The 19,485-nt window shown below is 40.9% G+C and overlaps 1 protein-coding gene across 5 annotated transcripts in view; it reads left to right on the forward strand.

Annotated features, from left to right (window-relative positions):
• The first annotated feature begins 8,277 nt into the window (after positions 1-8,277).
• Positions 8,278-19,485, forward strand: part of ldlrad3 (low density lipoprotein receptor class A domain containing 3) — a 101,177-nt gene continuing 89,969 nt past the window's right edge. For all 5 annotated transcript variants that reach the window (XM_080870907.1, XM_080870906.1, XM_080870905.1 and 2 more), the window contains exon 1: positions 8,278-8,626. Coding sequence is in view for 3 of the 5 variants with exons in the window: in XM_080870905.1 (XP_080727031.1) it covers positions 8,572-8,626 (55 nt within the window). In the remaining 2 variants the exon portion in view is untranslated. The remainder of the gene's footprint in view (positions 8,627-19,485) is intronic.

Here is a 19,485-nt window from a genome sequence, read left to right on the forward strand (position 1 = left end):
CAATACAGGTAGACAGAAACCTCTCTACCCATATTGCAGAGGTGCATTTTGAAATGCATAGAAAGTAGAGAAACTAAAACAGCAAAGAAGGCGTGTGGCACATTCTACACCTATGCGAAGCAGATAGAAGACGTCTTGTGATGTGCATGGAGAGCACAAAGCAAAACTACAAATGCTGTGGGATGTTTTTATACCTTTCCAGCAAATAAGGAACACAATGACGTGTTTCGGTGGGTAGCCGAGGAGCGCCTATTTAATCATCCTTTAGCATTACTGATGCCTCTTTTATCTGCAGTAGGGGAAATGGGACACGGGCCTCATCAGAAAGAGCAGACAATGCGGAGACGGAGCAGAATGAAAAGTAACGTTATCCTCCAAATTGACTGCACTCAACTGACACATCAGGGTTACTGAAACAACGGCAAGAAAGAAAAGATTTGTTTTCAAAGCTAAGAAGATGCAGTTGTTCAATTCAAATCGTGCATCATACAGGCTTGTAGCACAGAGGGATTAAATGTGTTTTTCAGTCATGTCCACAGGAGCCTGAAATCCTGTCTTTCTTCGATTTCATTGTCTCTCCAAAACAGGCTAACATCCATTAGTGCTAGCAGGCAGGGGATTGAGATGAATGTGTTCCAATTTTAACCACCCCTCCGAGTGCCCTGCAGGGTCTCGCTGTATACTGGTTTGTGAAGTGAGGAGCTGGAGCTGTCCCAAGGTAGCTTTGGACTGTTTTAGAGTGGCCTTGTGATCCCTACCTGTGGGTGGAATACCAAGCGCACCTTTGATTGTGCTTTGTATGCTTTCATACAGTTACACAACAAAAACAGCTCTCTCCCTCCATCTGTGTTTTCTGCTTCATCTGTCGTGCACGTGTGCACGGAAGGAAGCTGCGACTACAAAAGGTCCATCTCTAAACCTGCATGTAATCACTTCAAACGTGGCATCTCTTTCGCCATTATACAGTGCGGGGCTTGCATGGTAAATAATGGGCAAGAAGATGACAACAATGCGCATGCAAATTCACACTAAAAGCCCCCTACCTAATCATCGAGGGGAACATGAATAACCAGCTTGTTTTGAGAGCCAGTATCTGTTTATCCACACTTCACTTGAGTCATACTCCTACAGTATACAGAATCCTTTGTGTATGTCTGAGTGGAATAATGAGTAGATACAATAAAACTGTTTTGAAGCCATGCTCTATCCTTGCCTTTCACAGTGCTCATTTAACCCGGTGTCAACCTCACGGGACAGCTCGGTGAACAGGGTTCGACTTTAATCTTGATGTATGAGTCGCCATTAAGGTAATGATAATAAAATGTCCGTCTTATTTAATGAGCACCCACTGAAGTTAATTGTTCTTATGACAAAAGGTCAGACTCAGCATGCGCCTCAGCCCAGGCACCATCGGCAGTGGGTTTATTTTTTAATGAGACTTTCTCAATTAAATTATCCACAGGGAAACAAAGACAGAAGGCAGTGCTTCTTGCACCCAGATGACATTTACAGATTTGTGGGGTCTGTTTAGATTTACTGCCAGAACAGTCGCACTAAAAATGATGAAAGCAGGAGGCTGAAGGGAAGTTCAAGGGGTTTATTTACAAAACGCAAGAATATGTAAAGATGATTCTCAGAAAGGCAGAGGGCTTGGTAAAAGGTCTGTGGCTGATGAGATAGAGTCCTCTGGAGAGAAATCGGGGAGGGAAGTTTCTTGCGTGGCAAGGATCCAAAGACTTAAGAGGTTAAAGCTCGAGCGACACTTGTAGTGTGGACGTGTTCATCACTATCCGAAGACTTGACAGGTAGACAAGTGGCTGGCACACACCGGGAAACTAAAGCTACTAGAAAACTTGATAGGAGGCGCAGGAGGTGTAGCTTTTAAAGTTGCTGCGCCTACTGGAGTCATGGGGACTATGACCGGGTCGAGCAATGGAAAGTTCCTATCCCTATCAAGTGAGGATGACTCATTCTCCACAAGGAAAAAAAACACACAAACATAAACAATTTAAGCTTGTAAATAATAATTTCAAGTGTGTGCAGTTAAGCTACGATATCCACCCTACATAAACATGCAACACAGAACTCCTCCTTCTTCAAAAATGCTATTTTGGCCTTCCCCTGGCAACACGCTGAGGTTGCCCTCCACCTCCTTTGAGGATTAGAAACGATCAAAGCTATGCTCATTCCACACTCACTTTTTATCCCTCCTAACAGCAGGTGGGAAACCCCCATTGGCCCACACACACACATGCACGCACACCTCTGTACCAGCCAGTAGGGTAAGCCTCGGGCATGCTCGACAGGGCAGCGAAATACAAAACAAAAATTTGCTAAGCAGCTCAGAATATTTTATATTCCGGTGTATTTTATGGCCATATGAAGACTCCTACACAACATTTCTGCTTGAGTGGCTGCATCGTTGTGAATCAGTGGAAAACATAAACAGACCCTGTTCGATGCTATCAGAATATGTCCAATATTTCATATAAGCCTTCTGCCACCTGTTTTCCAGAGTGTGACAGTGGCTGACACACAGATGTGTGTGCTTGTGTTTGAGGCATGCCTCCACACTGTGTTGCCTCGTGTCACGGCCCTAAGCTTCACAGCAATGACTCTAATGAGAGTTTGCCCAGGGCAACTCATCAGAACAAAGCAATTTATTTGTGTGTCTTTCAGTGTGTAGGCATTGTGCATGTATTTCAGTCTACTTGGCTGCCAAAAACTGAATTAGGCATGTGGTGGAAGAAAAGAAGCTGATATTTGAATATGAACATTTCCCATAGTGCTTTAGGGTTGGGACCCAGCAGCAGTGGGCATTGAGCTGGCAATTCTTCACCCAGTGATCAAAGGCCCAGTTCCCAGCAAGCTTCCCTAACGCCCTCACTCTGTTTCCTATTTTTCCCCTTTCCCTCGTCTCTCCTCGCTGCTCCGGTCATAGCCAAGAGCAGGGATGGCTGAGCAATAACCCTGTCATGGTGTTCCTTGCTATCCCCGAGTCCTGCAGATCTTACTGGTCTTGCCTGACTGACAACCCCTCACTGTGCTGACTGTTAGCCTTCCAAACCCAACTTCCCCCCTTGTCATGGTCAATCTGCATGCTTTAACTGCACCAAGACATAAACCGCTGCGTTCAAGCCAAGGCTTTTTTACAACCTTAGGCAGTTACAATGCCGTTACACTGCTCGCCGCCCAACCCTGTGTTTAGTCTCTTGAATCCATTCCAGTCTGTCATGCTCTTGATGAGTCCTCTCTGAGTGCCCATAACTTTCAGTTTAGTTAAGATATTTAATGCTCCCTTTCCTCCTAAACCATTTTACAGACACCTATATTTATGCACTTTACTGCTGAATCTCAAGTGTGAACCAACTCTTTTTTTTTCCATGTTTCCTATAACTTTCACTATTTACCCAGCTGCTTTCTGCTGCTCCTCCTATTCTAACTCACACTTTAATTGCTCACCACCAAGCACGTACTCGTTGTCTTCGACAGACATTGTTACTTTAATGCTGTCAAGGTTACTCTCCTGATGCTAATCTGGGTGGTTTATCTAACACAAATATATGGAGCATTTTGATTAAAAAATAGCATAGATTAGGGTCATGGCATGGCGAGGAGGCAGGGAAAGGCCTACTTTCACCCATAACCCCCCCACCTGTGACAGTTGGTGGTCCAATAAATGAAGGTGGCCTGCGGGTGTGAGCAGTGGGCCAAACCAGAATGCTATAAAACAGGCCAAGTCTGCTGGGAGCACTGCCGCTTCTTCTCATCCCAGCCTATCTCTATCACATGACCCCGGTGGCCCCGATGCTCTCGTCTGTCCTTGTCCCATTTTCTTCCACTCGCTGGCTCACTCTCTGTGATATTCCTATTCCTTCTCTTAAATATTTTATTAGATTTTGTGTGTGCTGTTAGTCACGTGTTGCTCTGAGCAGTGGGCAGTGAAGCAAAATGGAAAGGGTTCAGTTTTTCAATTCAGCTTATTCTGAAACCCATTTTAATGCTACCTTGGATACTTAAAGTTCTTTTAGGACCACTGTTGTCAAAATATGACTGTTATTCCACCTGCAGTGAATTAGTTTCAGCCAGGACTTTTTTTTAATGGTAATAAAAACCAACATTAACTGCTTTCACCATTCACACTTGCATCATTTATACCAGCAGCTGATCCCACCCCTTAGCTCAAGACTGAAATATCTTTTGCAAATACTGACTGAGCACCACCTTGATGTTAACAATCTAAGTATTGAATGGCTCAGCAATTAAATATATGTTGTATTATTCCTGTGGAAGATAAATCAAATGACTTTAATGTTGTCCTCAATTTTCAGTTGGTATGCCAAGGTTTTCAGCTATCCAGTAAAATTCCACAACATGTACCAAATGACGTTTACATGATGACTGATTAGAAAGAAAAGATACTCAAGAGGCAGCTTGTCATGTACTTTCACCGTGTACCAGATAAACCTGTGCGCAGAGAAGCTCCCGACTAGCAACGCAGAACAAACTGAAGGGTTTAGTCCTCAGTGTCTTGCTTTTGTGTTTATTTTGGATTTGATTCAGATATTTATGCTTTCATTATCCCCCAATTGTACATGTAACATTATCATTAGGTAACTTAATGTTTAGCTTAAGAACTAATACTAAAATCTAACAATATTCCCAAAATCTTCAACTGTACTCTAAATCCTTTTAGTTCAGAGCGGACGACAGTCTCATTCTGACAAGCTGCCCCTGGTGTATCTTTTCTCTCTAATCAACTGTTGTTTAAACTCGATTGACAATAATTTCTTCATTTAGAGTGACATATAAGGTTGTACGAGCATTAGCTGAGATTGAATTTTTTTTTTCTTCCTAAAATCAAGGGCAGAATCCGAAGGAAGAAATCTTGATGACTATTCAAAGTTAACTCAATGTAATTATGTATAAGCGAGAGAAGATTGGCCATCACTCAGCTCAGTTTGACCTTGTTTAAGGCTGTTATTTAGAAATGCCTCTGCCTGTTGTTTGGAGACCAGAAGCGATAATGGACTGCTGTGGCCTTGGAAGCACACTGAGCTTCTTTTGCATTAAGTTATAATGTGAACAAAATTAGACTACAATAGAGTCCTGTTTTCTAGTGGATGCTAAAGTGCTGCTAAAACATTATATTTATTGAATACATTATTGTTTATCCGACTATAGTATAGTATTTGTATTTACATTGTTTTTACAATTTGCCATAACAAGATTAATAAACTTAGACTTACAATAGATCAATAGACTTACTCTTGCTGCATTATAATAACACTGTTCTCTATTTGTCACATTCTTCCATCATCTTGATTTTACACTTCATAATGTAACTCATTCCAGTTTGTACATGTTGTTTTAAAATCTAGATTAATTAAGAACATAATGGTTGGTGCTTCAGGCATTTCTGTCTTAAATTGTTATTTCCCCTTGTCTCTGAAATCCCAAATCAATATCTGTTCTTAATTTGACTCTCAGCCTGAGACCTATATAGATTGATATGTGTGCGCACATGCACACACACAGAAGCTAGTCTGCACATCTCCCTGTGATTCAATTGCTGGTGCCTATCTGAGGTCCCTGCAGCAGGCAAGACAATCAGCTTTGCTAACAAATGTCAAAGAAACACAGCATTGATCACATAATTGAGTAATTATGTGATCAATGGCTAATTAACCCAATTAATGCATTTGGAAATGCATGAAGGAGGCTGGGTGTGGTATCCCACAGTGCATAACTATGTTCATGCTTCACACACCCAAACGTGCATGTATGGGTGTGCAGGGTAGTCACTAAAATAAACTTCTGAATGGCTCAATAGAAACTTCTGTTGAAATCATTGCTGCACTGATGCACGATGTGTCCTCACTCTTGTGTTTCTCTTTCTCTCTATTTCTTTTTGACTCATACACTCACAGACATCGCTCCCACCACTATACTGGTTATTAAAAATAACACGAATGTCAAGAGATTCACACTAGAGAGTGAACCTGCCGTTGCCAGTCCTTCAGGGGCCTTGGCATTTCGCAGCTACCTTGATGGCAGCCTGACACGACAAGGACGTGTCACCCTGAAGCTCTCAAGAGCTATATTTGTGCTCGCTCATCCTCAGCTCACGTTCTCATTAGATAAAATGATTTATTAGCAGCGCCCTCCGTGGCAGCGGACTCAGCTATTCTTGTTGGCAGAGTTACACTATATTTACCTTCAGTAGTACACCACAGCTTGCACGTAAGTCTCTGTTATATGAGGCAACACCTGAGGAGTCGAGGGGAATTTTGGTCAGGTATATTTTCCTCTCTCACTTCACTCCTTCTATTACAGCATACATTATTCCCACACTTTCTTTTTCACCTTCTCCATCTCACTTTTTTCACCCTCCTCCTGATACTTGTCTTGCCGCCGGCATACTTGCTCGCTGTCTTTTCGCACTGCTCTGTAAGTGTTGTTTTCTCTCCCCACACGTACACACACATGCTCTTTGCGCACTTCCCATTATACATTTTCTTACCCCTCCCTGCTTCTGCGGATGAATCTTTCTCTCAGTGCCACCACTCGCCCACAGGCAAAGTCATCCCAGGTTGCTACTGGGAGTCATTTTCCAAATTCGGCCACTAATTGGGTTTCTCCTATGATTAAGTCAATAACAACCTTCATATTAGAGTTTAATGTCCCCTAACGAGTCCATTTGTTGGCCACTGGCTAATTAGGTCTGAGCTGTTTATAGATAGCCTATACTAATTGATGAGCATTACTGAAACACTGTGTGTCAATCACTAATGCATTTGAGCACATTTTTGCTTTTAGCTTGCAGCTCTCTCGGGCAAAGCCCCCCAAAACAGATTATGCCGTTCTGGTTCATGGATCAGGCTGTATAATTTGTGAGACAGCTCAGCATTAACATTAATGATATCTCCAGGGGAGCGGAATAAAAATCCATTTAACATTGACTGACAAATCTTCTTTCTCGTCAACAAGCATTTAGTTTATTAGTGTTGATTGTAGTCTGGATTTCTGCTGAGGAGACTTGTGTCTGTCTTTGTTAACTGCGGGGATCTTTAAAATATTCATGCTTGCCAACAGTAAACTTTGTGGCTCCTCATGTACACCCATGAAGCACCAGGACTTGGAATGAAATGCAAAGGGCCTGAAAGGCAGCAATAGGGGGACATGAGGACAACAGGACCCTGCAGAAGCTATCAAGCTGGAATCTTTGACAAAGTTTCAACAGATCCGACTGACATGCCAGGACCCTTCCCACGGGTTTGAGTCTGCATGAAGCTCTGGCTTGATAAGGCAGTGTTTGGATGAATACAAAGTGAGCTGGAGGAGTCTGGTTTTGGGCCTCATCCAAGTCTTATGCCTCCAGGTTCGCCTGCTATCGAAATAAAGGGTTCGTTTGAAGCGAGGTTGCCTGTGTGCACAGCTGCAGTTCTATGATAAAAAGGTTTGATAGGTGAAGCCTCCTGTCCTTCTATCCCTCTCCCTGTCTCTTTCTAATTGAATCCAACTTACACTGGCATGCAAACACCGAAATATAGCACTAGGATTACTTTCCTTCTTACTTTCTTCCCTGTCTCTCTGTATATAGCCTACGCTTTGTGCCTGGATGCTCTGGTGCTCTGTGTGGATTGTTAAATTTTACATTTCTGCTTGTGTGGAAGTTGCTAGAGCTGAGATGGAACACCAGAAATGCAGGAGAGAACTAATCTCCTTCTGTGTGCATTTCTCAGTTTTTGTGCCAACACCACAAATTCATCCATACTTTGATTTTCTACAAGTGTTTTCCCTATTTTAACTTTCATCAGGGCTAACCATCTGTTATAAGATTGCTCCAAATAGCTCCCCCTCCTCCATGCCATCTGCTACCATATGTATTTTTTTTAGAGTTTCAGAATATATTCATTCCTACTGAAATCAGGTAGCTATATATTTGCCTGATAGGTACAGCTGGTGTTGTTACCTTTTACTTTAACAAAGACCAATATGGTCATTTTATCCTCAGGTCCTTCTCACTTAGGGATTGTTTTTAACCTTTTTTTGGATTCTTTAATATATATATATTTTTATTTGCCTTCAGTTACTTCTTTCGCTCACTTTTTCTGAACAGATTCAAAGTTAGTTAAGTCTGTTATTGCTGGAGTTACGGTCCCGCTTTTGCGCATACGGCACCGTTAAGGAACCAGTGTCCCGGACTGGCCGGCCTCTGCTCTCCCGGCTCTCTGACTCCGACTCCGCCTCTCTCTGAGCACCAACACACGAACGACCGACTACACTCAGCCTGCCTACCGCCACCTCCAGCTTTCATGCCTACCCCACCCCTCCTCCCCAAACTGGACTCCATAGTTTACGGCCGTCCCAACGAAAGCACTTCTTCCTCGCCGAATGCGCTCTTAGATTTCCGGAAGACGTCAAAGAGCCAGACTTTAAGAGCATAAACAGGCAAGAGTAGCGAAGCAAAGGAGAAGTTTTTTTCTCCCTTTTCTTGCCCTCAGTTGTTGCCCTGCAGCGGGGCAGGACAGCAGGAGTAGGCCGGGGGGTGCACAAAAAGGCGTCCGTATGATGTGGATCTGGTACCTTCTGCTTGGTTCGGGGTCAGGCTCAAGAAGTGTTGGTAAGTTTTTCAAAGCCAGGGTGAAACTAACGTAGTTATCACGGCGCGGACACGCTTCGGTGCGAGTTCAGAGGAAGAGGGGGCGCTGATATAAAAAATTCTTAAGGACGGGCTGTGTGGTGCACTACTTTCTCCCTCGAGTTTCCTCAAAGTTAGCGAAACGACGTCTTTGAAAAGAACTTATAAGACATTTCTTTTCCCTCGACTGAACTGGACTTTGTGTGTGCGTACGCGCCAGTAAATCTGGATTATTGGCAGCAGTTTCAGAGTTTTTCGTGCATGTCGAGTGTCTCGCATTCGCTACATGTCCCCTTCACCTCTGAGACAAAGTATTTCTTTTGTTAGAGACTTCCTCCGTGGCGTGTCCGTTCACCGGGTTGTTTTGAGATGACGCCGTGGTCCCCCCCTGCTACGTTATAAGTGAGAGGTTGTTGACAGGGCGCCGTTGACAAGTCAAGCTGTTCTCCAGCCTCGCCGTGGAAGCTGCACGGGGCCCGGAGAATGACGTCTTGTAGTTTATGGGACACTTGTGACAGCCACTTGTTTCTTTTACTTGGTTTAAACATGATGCAGATTTGAGCTAATGTTCACATTAGTGACGTATAATTTCCCCGGTGGTTATTACAGGATGCTCAAATGCTTCAGTGAGGACCTACAGTGAATAAATATATGACCCAGAAATAAACAGTATCAGTCACAGATAATTGGATTTGCTTTTATTGCTTTTTAATGACGAAAAAATGCGTGGCTTTTATGGAGTGTAACAGTGACAGCATTGCTGATGTTTCCAGCAGTGTGGGTTTTAGGTGGATTTTCACGGTCTCCCAGCTACAGGTGCATTAAATGGGCGTGGCTGGAAAATTTAAAAAGAGCCAAGATGCTTGTGGTGGTGATGATGATGCTTGTTTTGTCCCAGCAGAAGAAACACACACACACACACACACACACACACACACACACACACACACACACACACACACACACACACTCAATGTGAATAAATAAGTGGATTGTGGCTGGTGGGGTGTTGGGTATTTAATCAAAAGAAGAAGGTGGGTGAGGTGGCTGTGTTTGTTTTGGCTCTTACTCTATTTAGTCCATTGTGTGCCCCACTCCTTTCCTGTAGCCTACGCTGTTACCTGCAAGTGGAGTTTAACTGTGAAAGTTAAGTTAGCAGGATTTGATGAGGGTTACAGGCCAGTTACAGCTCTGTGTACTTGCAGTTGCCCTCTACCCACAAAATCTCATTAACCTAATTATAAACAGTATATTTTGCAATCAGTTCAGAGTCATTAAAGATGACACTTGTAACTCTTTCACAAGACGGTTGTTCTTGCATTCCTATTGGCTGAATTCGCTTTCACGTCTTCATTATAATTGGCCTGGTGCTGTGGGTTGTCACGCTGTCATGACTTCCTGGGACTCTTGAAAATAATGGAGCCGTCATTAATGTGATTAGCAACACCTGTGATTCGCTTGACATGAAAAACTGAAATGTCTGCAGTGAAGAAGAAAAATGTTTTTGCTCGTGTCACTGAAACAGAAGTGCAAATAACATTATATTAGCTTCAGACAGAGATTTAGTGTGAGCTGCCCACTCTGGTTTTCTCTGCAGGAGCAAAGGAGGATGTATCTGTGATTAATGTAAGAAATTTTCTTTCGAAATATTACGGTAGTTTGTTTTCTTTTGTATGGCTTACGTCTGCTCAGCTTTGAATAGATAAACGGTGCTTCAGTGTTTTATTAGCTCATAGCCTGACCAGGGTAATAATGTCAGCTTAATATGAGTTAGACTCTGTTTATGTGACTGTGTTGTATTGTTGTCCAAACCAGCATAAAAGCTAAAACACAGCATAGGATTTAACAATCAGTATGTGGGATACTAGGACGTTAGATAGTGGTTAGTGCTGTGCTATACTGGAAATGTTGGTCAAGTCCAAAGTAAATACAAGGTTGTGTCATAACCAACTTCTAGCAGTAGTCTTTCTCTCCTCTCTCAATAAATATTAATAATATATTTGTGTGAATGCCTCACAGCATTGATGTATGCTTTATCTTTTGGTGCTCATAACCTTTATACTTTTTCAGATATTAAGCTTTTTATGCCATTTTTTTACCCCATTTTGCTGAATGGGACAACATTATCAGTGTGATCACCAGTTTTGCTTGCTGGGCTGAGCCATGTTTTAGCTCAGTGAGATGAGCAGCCGTTCTCAGAGCAGGAGGGCCGGGTTCGAATCCTGCTTATGGCAACATTTTTTTCAGTTAACAGTTCAACTGTTTTAAGTATTTTCAACACAAATTTCAGCTTTTTCACCCCTTTTCAGCAAAATTTTCAGTCGCTTCTGCTCTTTTCAGTAGAATTTTCAACTTTTTCACCTCTTTTTTTTTTTTTTTTTTTTTAGCACAAATTCCAGCCTCTTCTGCTCTTTTCAGCAAAATTTTCAGGTTCTTCATCTCTTTTTTGCTGAACATTTAGCTTCATCACCTCTTTTCAGCACAATTTAGCTGTTTCTGCACAGTGCACATTTTTTCTCTCATCATATCTTTGTTTGAGACCAGAACTGGTTTGGCTCAGTGGGATGAACAGCCACCGTGAGATCTGGTAGCAAAGGTTCGAATTCTACTTGCGACACTTGCTGCAAGTCTTCCCTCCTTGCACTCTCCCTGCTTTCTTGACACTCTTCAGTATAGTGTTTCAAATAAAGCAGTTTTCAGCAAACAGTTCAGCTTGTACACAGTGTTTTCAGCAGATAGTTCTCCTTATGCTGTTTTCAGATTCCACTACACGGCATTCACTAGGGATGGGTATCGAAAACCGGTTCTTGTTGAGAACCGGTTCCCACTGTTTCAATTCCTTGGAATTGTTTGCCAAAATTGCAAACGATTCCCTTATCGATTCCAGTCGCCCCGAATGACGTCACCACGTTGCGGAGCGTCATTTACCTGACAGGAAACACGGCACCTAAGCGGCTCAAACGCTCAAAAGTTTGGTTATACTTTACGAGAACGGAACACAACAGGGCAACTTGCAATACTTGCAAAGTAGATATTTCATTTAAGGGAGGAAACACTACGAATATGCAAAAGCATTTGCTCACAAAACACGCGATGACCTTAAATGAATGTCGTGATTTTAATTCCGCTCCGGACTCATGAATCTCAACCCAGCAGCAGCGGTAACGTTTGCACGTCCTCTCCCGTTAATTCAGCAGGTAAATAATCAACTAACAGTGCATATTATGTTAGTGCGATCTGCCTTATTACAAAACCTGCTATTACTGTGCATTTACATGTACAATTTTTTTTTCCCCTTTAAAAAAAGAAAAAGGAAAAAAAAAAAGAATCAATAAGAGAATCGATAAAGAATCTAATCGTTAAACAGAATCAAATGGAATCGGAATCGTGAAAATCTTATCAATACCCATCCCTAGCATTCACACTGCATTTTCGCAGGAAATGCAACTTTTTCTAGTTTTAATTTGTTTTGGGGGAATGGGGAAATATGACAACATTGACTTTTGAACTTTTGGCAACAGATAATGTCACTACAGATATACAAACCTTACATTAAAAACTCTCTATATACATTGCAGATTCAGATAGTTTGTTACCTACCCTATGCCTGTAATTGTGAATGTTGAAGATCTGCAAATACTCAAATGATATTTTAGTGCATTTAATATTCTTTACACACAATAGCACAGCATTTGTCCATTAGCTACAGCCGGCTGTGACCAATGAGCTGTGAAGAATGAGTATATTATGCACTAATTTATAAAGTGTAATATGTCAGTAGTTACAGAAGATTTACCTGATAATTAAGCCTTAAAGAAATGCCTCTGAGGTAATGAGGTATTGATAGTCAATAATGCAGACAATAAAATGATAATGATAACAAAAGATAATGTAGATAATGATTGTATAAAATGTTAATAATGGTAATGATTTAATAGATAATGAGCAGACAGGACATGATATGTTGAAGATAGTTTGGAGTTTCTCAGTATGACGTGCCGCTTTACCTTACTGTTCAAACTACTGATGAAGTGATCAATAATGAAAAGATGGTTAATAATTTTTGCTTAGTTTTGGTTTAGTAAATCAGGAGCTACTTATGAGGAAAGTGGTCACCTGTTTCACTGTATTTATTAGTTTCTCTAGTAATTCATCATCTGCTGTAGAGTCCTCATTTAGGAGTGTTTTGGATGTTCTGCTCATTAAGTCTTCATCAACTGTCAAGTTATTTTTTTACTTCTTTTTAACATATTCCTTTTAGTAGCAGACCAAAAACACTGCAGTCCACAGCTTAAGTTACTCACTCATTTAAGCCCAAGTCATCTTAGGTGGTTACCCTAAACCAACCCAGCCCTGTATTTTGGAGCAAAGCAGGCTTGGTTTTGAAAAAGCAATGTAGCTAGTTTTTGAGTGTACACATTATAAAGATTATTTTTCTTTGTTGAATTTTATTAAAAATAAGGTTCTAAATCTTCTAAATTCTAATGGTCAGACTTATGACTGGACTTAGGGTTAGGTTATTTTGTAACGCCTGTTTGGCCTTTAATGGCATATTTATCTATTGTCCAATAGAATTGATCCAAGTAAATTAGTCACTTACAACACTAAGAGTGGTCACATATCTATTGTTCATTTACTCTGATCTGAGTGAGTTTCTAAACTTATAGCCGTTTTCTGGTTGCCTGGTTTTGGTTTCAGGTTTCACTCTGCGTAAAAGGTTCAACAAAATAAATACAGTGTGAAGTTGCTGTGATCTGAACTAGTGAGCCCATATTACAGCTAGTTGCTATAGTTTGTTCTTTCTGTATGTCTATGGTACTCTACCGCATCCCACAATGCAACACATACCCGACTGCAGAAAGGCATTTAGTTCAAACTTGCAGTGTATACATGTTATTTGGGTCGGACTGAGATTTGTTCTTATTGCTAACAAACTGCTCAGGAGTTTGTTTGGAACTGGAAGGGGACCCTATCGTCCAACTAGTCTGGGCGTGGTTGTTTTGGTCCTTGATTAAATGTGATTACAGTGTTCACATCAGCACAAAGGAGTCACCCCAAGGAGGAAAATGAGGCGTAGTTCAATTAAAACAGATTAAATGGCAAAGGTGGAAAAACATCCTAAAACACTGAGAAGTCAACACAATTTTGGAAACTGATGACTCTGTTTCTGTGACACTTATTTACCATAAAACATAGGATTAGCTTTAAGCTTCTTTGTGTATGTTTAAGCTTTAACCTTACTTGTACTTTTTTATTAAATCCTTAGATTGCTAACCACACAAGTAAGTTCAAAGAGATGCCAAAGCCCACACCTTACTTAAGTGGGGAATTTTGAATGAAACCTCGATGCTTTACAGGTTACTGTTATTCACTGTACACTGAACTGGCTTGCTCACCCAAAGTACATAGCAGCATGCAAAATTACTGTGTGTGTGTGGGTGTGTGGTCTTGAACATTAACAACCACACCATATATTCAGCCTGACATAGCCATTTTCCTTGATCAACATAATTTGCACTCCAGTGATCACTCTGTGTTAGAAGGCCACACATAAATGCCAGGAGGTAGGTTTTTTCCATTCATAACCAGAGAAAGACTATTCGGGTCATTTCTCTTACTGAACAGAACGACAGAATCACATTGTTTGCCGCTTATTGTGCTTTGTATTTCCTCAGTGTTTGTTCACGAAGGCAGGCCAGTTGGCCCCATAAAACTCTGCGTGTTTGTGCTTATCACTGCATGTCTTTGAAACAGGGAAGAGAGAAAGAGATGTTGTGTTGTTTTTTTCCTCCTCTGTGGCTGACTTAGCTGATATGCTTCCAGCAAAGCATGAGTATTGAAACCCAGTTTTAAACATGCTCCAGGGGTAAACTATTGAAAGGAGTATCAGTAAATGCTGTTATTATTGGTTCTTCTCTCAGTACTGGAAAAATTAGGAAAATAGAATTTGCAGGCTCATTGCCTAGGTGTGGGTGTGTTCATAAATTCAAATGGAAATGTTCAGCGCATAAATTGAACTGTTATTCAGAAATTCAACATCAGTTTCAGAGTGCCTAGAGCAGGGAGGAATTCAGTGATTTGTTGGCAACAAACGCTTTGCTTTTTTGTTTCCACCTTTTCCTCTAACAGCGTTGGTATTGGCAGTGGTAGAAATGAAATGTTTTGGGGTTTTTTTCTGTTTTATATTACTTGTCTTAACGGTAACCATCCCTACTTTCAGCCTTAGTTGCTTTTGCTCAGTATGCCTAGACTTAAAGGAGGACCAGTGTGGCTTTAATTCCCTGAGTTGTTAAACAAAGCCACATGACTGGAGTCATGTTTCAGTCCTTGGGAACAGAGCATCATTAACTGTAGTGACCACATATTGTGTGGTTTATGCCTTTTTTGTAAGTTAAACATTAATACACAATAGGGACAAATTAAAATAAAAACCTGGGGTATTCTGCTGGAATGGTTTTGGCTCACTTGTCCGGTTACAGGGACATTTAACTGTAAATCAACACAAAGCTATTTTTTATTGTCTTTATCCAGTGATGAAGATGTTGTGATCGTCAGTGCTACCCATACAAAAATGCAGTAAGTATTGAATGTTTTGACGAACATCAAAATGCAGTCGGTTAAATCCTATGGCCTTTGCAGTCACCAGGAGGCCCATGTATAAACAGTGTTTACAAACCGGAACAGCGTGTCTCTATTTCCTCCCCAAAACTAGTGTTTATAGAGGAAAAACATGCAGCAGAAATGTGCAGACCTCCCGCATACTTTAAACCACGCACATGTACACACACTTTTGGCCGTAAATCTACAAAGACATTTCTGCATCTAACTCTAAAACCTCAAAACCAACATGGCTACAGATGCACTACTAACATTGAGACTTCAAAATACAGTGGACAAAGCCAGTGGCTGATGTTGTGCATCTTTTTATATACAGTCTGTGGTTGATGCCAGTGCCAAAAGCAAGTCACTGTCGATAGACTTAGGCTTGGCACAAAAACGGTTTTGGTTCTCTATAGAAACAACAGATCTCTTTGACCCTTTTAGGGCTTTAAACTTGCCTTATTTATGGCGTGGCACAGATGGTTGCACTGCAACCTGTCAGCTGGGCTTCACCTTAGATAATTCAACTCACTGAACTGAAATTTGTGATTTTGCCTGGTGTTAGTGCCTTTTAGACTATTTTTTAACTCCAAAAGGACTACTGAGCTTATACCATTGCAAAGCATCTAACAATGCAATATGTGATATTTTGCTGAAGTAAACATCCCAAAAATTATTTTCAAATCTGAAGATGTGACAAAATAATTAATATTTGCAGATAACTTATATCACAGAGTTAGTGCTGAAGTGACGTGTATACTGCAGGACATTTACAAATAAGGGATTTGTACATAGTTGGACCTTTTGGCTGTTATGTGTGTTCCCTCCATGGGAAATGTATGTGCTCTGTCCTGTTTCTTCGAGCAGCTCTGATCTAGAAGTCATGATGCTAAATATTTCATGAATCCTTGTGTATGTGTATTGGAGGAGAGGAAGAAAAAGTATAGTGGAAAAAGTTAGGAAACAGCACATTATACAGTACCGTGCAACAATCTTGAGCTACCCCTCATTTCTTTATACTTTGGCTCCAAGGAGCCAGACTTTCTTGTATTTTTAAAAGTGTTCTTGAGCAAAAGGCCCCCAGGCTTTTTCACTCATTTTCTAGTCCTTGTACCTGTTTTCAGGTAGATTGTTAAGCCACTAAACACTGACCTGTGACTCATTCAAGGCTGAGCCAGTGTTGTTCCTACATATAACAGAAAACTGACAAAGAATATTTTAAATGGTATCTTTAGACATTTTTTACTAGTAACCTGTCACAAAACACAAATTGCTCCACTCCAATTTCTTTAGTTGAGAAATGCCAAGCATAGCAAAAAAAGAATATTTATGCATAGACAAGGTAATTCCCACAAGTTTGCATATCTCAGCATGGTGTACAATGTGGCCTTAGAAAGTCTGAGGAAACTAGATAAGTGGAGGGAAGAATAAAAAGTGGCATACCTAAAAACTATCTACAGCAGATGAACAGTATCTGAAGGTTGTGTCCTTAAGAAATAGGGGGGGGAAAAAGTCCAAGACATGAAACAGGAACTAAGAGATTCATCTGGCCCTTTAGTTGATCCATCTGTTTGCTGAAGCCTCATCAGAAATCGAGTCATTGGAAGGTTGGCTGTCAAGGAGCCATTATTAAGGAAGGGAAACTGGGAGAAAAGGCTTGAGGTATGCCACATTACACGAGAACTGGACTAAAAAAACACGTCTTATGGAGTGATCCGAGTTTTGGTTCAAAACATAATCAATATGTCTGTAGGATGTAAGGAAAGAGACAATGTTGTAAGAGTCTGCAAGTGGAGGCTCTGTCATGGCTCTGCCTGACTGGCAACAGCCTTCATTTTTTTGTATAACAATGATACCAAACACACTGCCAATGCAATAAAACGTACACGATAGGTGACCACACAGTGGAACACTAACAGTCGTGTACTGGCCTCCCCAGAGCCTCAGCAGCATTGAAGCAGTATGTGATTATCTTGTCTGTTGTTCTGTTCTTGGAAATGGAATAAAGGGCAAAGAAATGAAGGGTGGATCAAGACTTTTGCACAGTGCTATGTATTGATTTTGGATTGTTCTTAACTTGTTTCTGTTTATTTACTGATTTGAGCTGTTTAAATGAAAATATGTAGTTTTTCTTTTGTCACCCCAAGAATATGGCATTTTCAGTTTTTACAAACTACAGTGTTTTCGCTACACTTTTACAGTATATACTGCCAATAGTTATTCCTGGTGGGGTCAACCTTGAATATAGTTTGTGCTAGACATTGATTGTAGCTGTCTGCAGTGCCAGAGCCATAAAGTAGTTTGAGATGTGCTCAGAACTTTGTTTAAGCACTGAATGTTTCTGTAGCATTTTTAAGACTGCTGCAGTGTCTTAGTGACTTTTTTATAGCACATACACACATATTGTAGCAGCTAAGAGGAGGAGAGCAGGTTTTCCCATTCCTGTCAAGTCTGACACTAGTCTGTTATAAAACAGTCACATTTCACACCTTTTATATTTTAGTTTTTCCTGGAGGTGAGGTAGATGAACTTAGGAACCCTGCATGTTTTTAATAAATCCCGCTCGTGGGTCACCGTTATTAGTTCAAACAGCTCATTCCTCTTTATTGATATCCCATTGTTTTATGATTTTTAATAATCTTTTACTGTGAAGACACTCTTCACACTGTGACATTGATGGAGCTCCAGAACAGCGTTCATTCGCTTTGTGAACTAGCAAAACACTCACAATGTGCTCAGTTACAGCTTAGGTGGGAAAGAAATGATCAGCAGAGCACTCATGTCTGACGTTCATAGTGTATGTAATCTAAATTAAGAAATTTTACTGCAGAAATAAAAGCTGCAATGCAATTTCAAATGGAGTTTATCCATCGATCTGTATCGTTTTGTCTAATGTATATAAACTGGAACAAGAAAGCAGTAAATTGCCAAACTGAGCTTCTCCAAGGGAGGTTTGTGAAATGCAAAGAGTTGCAGTCTGGCCATATTAGCTATGTCTATCAGGTTTTGTACGATAACAATGACAACCCTGATGTACAGTAAATGTATGTATAAATATAACCTGTTTATACTGTGGAGCCCTGAGGACAGTTAAGCTTGCACACTTGCTGATTTTAAATGTCAAAGTATCAGGAAGCCTGCCTATGTTTGCTCTTCCAGTGCAGGACTCACAGTGGACTGTAATTGTTAGCTGATCGAGTTGGATGGATGTCGAGTCTGCTACAGTTTTTTTTTGTTTTGTTTTTCCATGACTGGGTTTGAGGTGTCAGAATCAGACTGTGTTGTTGTCAGTACGTTGAGTCTTGTTGAAATTTTTGAATTTTTAAAATGTTTGACCTTGAACAGCTTCCAGTGTTATTACTTCAGACCAGAAATGCACACTGCTCTGGATATGAACCCTAAGCTGAATAGAGATTACATTGTTTGGATCTTAAACAGCTTTGGCTCGATCCACCCACTCACCTTGGTTTCTCTACTTTCATCCTCATCCAAGGTGCTCCCTGTGAGAGCAGAATGACCTGCTGTATGTGTCCCCTGTGTTGCTCTGCCTCCTATCACACAGGGAAGAGATCCTGGCATGCTGACAGCTGGCTCCCCTGCTGTCCCATGTGATCAGCAGTCATTTGCTGTACTTTGTCTCACGGCCACAATGGGAGCCAGTGTGGACACTGACAGGCTATTTTGGACTGAAATTCCACCATCCCACTGTCAAACCAAACAAACTCTACCTTAAAGGTCAACAAAAACCCACAGAGAAAAATGGATACCATCAGGGCAGCTGATACTTTGTTTGTTAGTGGAACTATGTGAAAATATATGGGGTGTAAGCGCAGTTACATGTTGCTGGGTTCATGTGAATTTGACTTGAGATATATGGAAAAAAATTGTACTTAATTATCTCTTGTTGATTTAGTTTTCCATGCCTGCATTTCCTTTCTACTCTTTCCTTTTTTGCCACCTTTATTACAAGATGTACATATTAGCTACCAAATGCCTGTGGTGAAAATTATGCAGCACTAAACCTTTGTGTGTGTACATCTTTAACCTCACACATAATTGTTTTAAAATAATTACACAGCCCTGGCAGTTTCATCATTCTGTTGAGTGGCCCAGCTCCATCCACCAGATTTGGAAGCTGCAATTAGGTGCAATTTTCCAAACATGTAATCATAAGAAAAATGTTCATTTCAACTAGATGATGTTTTTGATTGCAATCACATAGACATTTATTTCCCCTGCTG

The sequence above is a fragment of the Rhamphochromis sp. 'chilingali' genome, assembly GCF_963969265.1.
Source record: "Rhamphochromis sp. 'chilingali' genome assembly, chromosome: 2".
NCBI lineage: Eukaryota > Metazoa > Chordata > Actinopteri > Cichliformes > Cichlidae > Rhamphochromis > Rhamphochromis sp. 'chilingali'.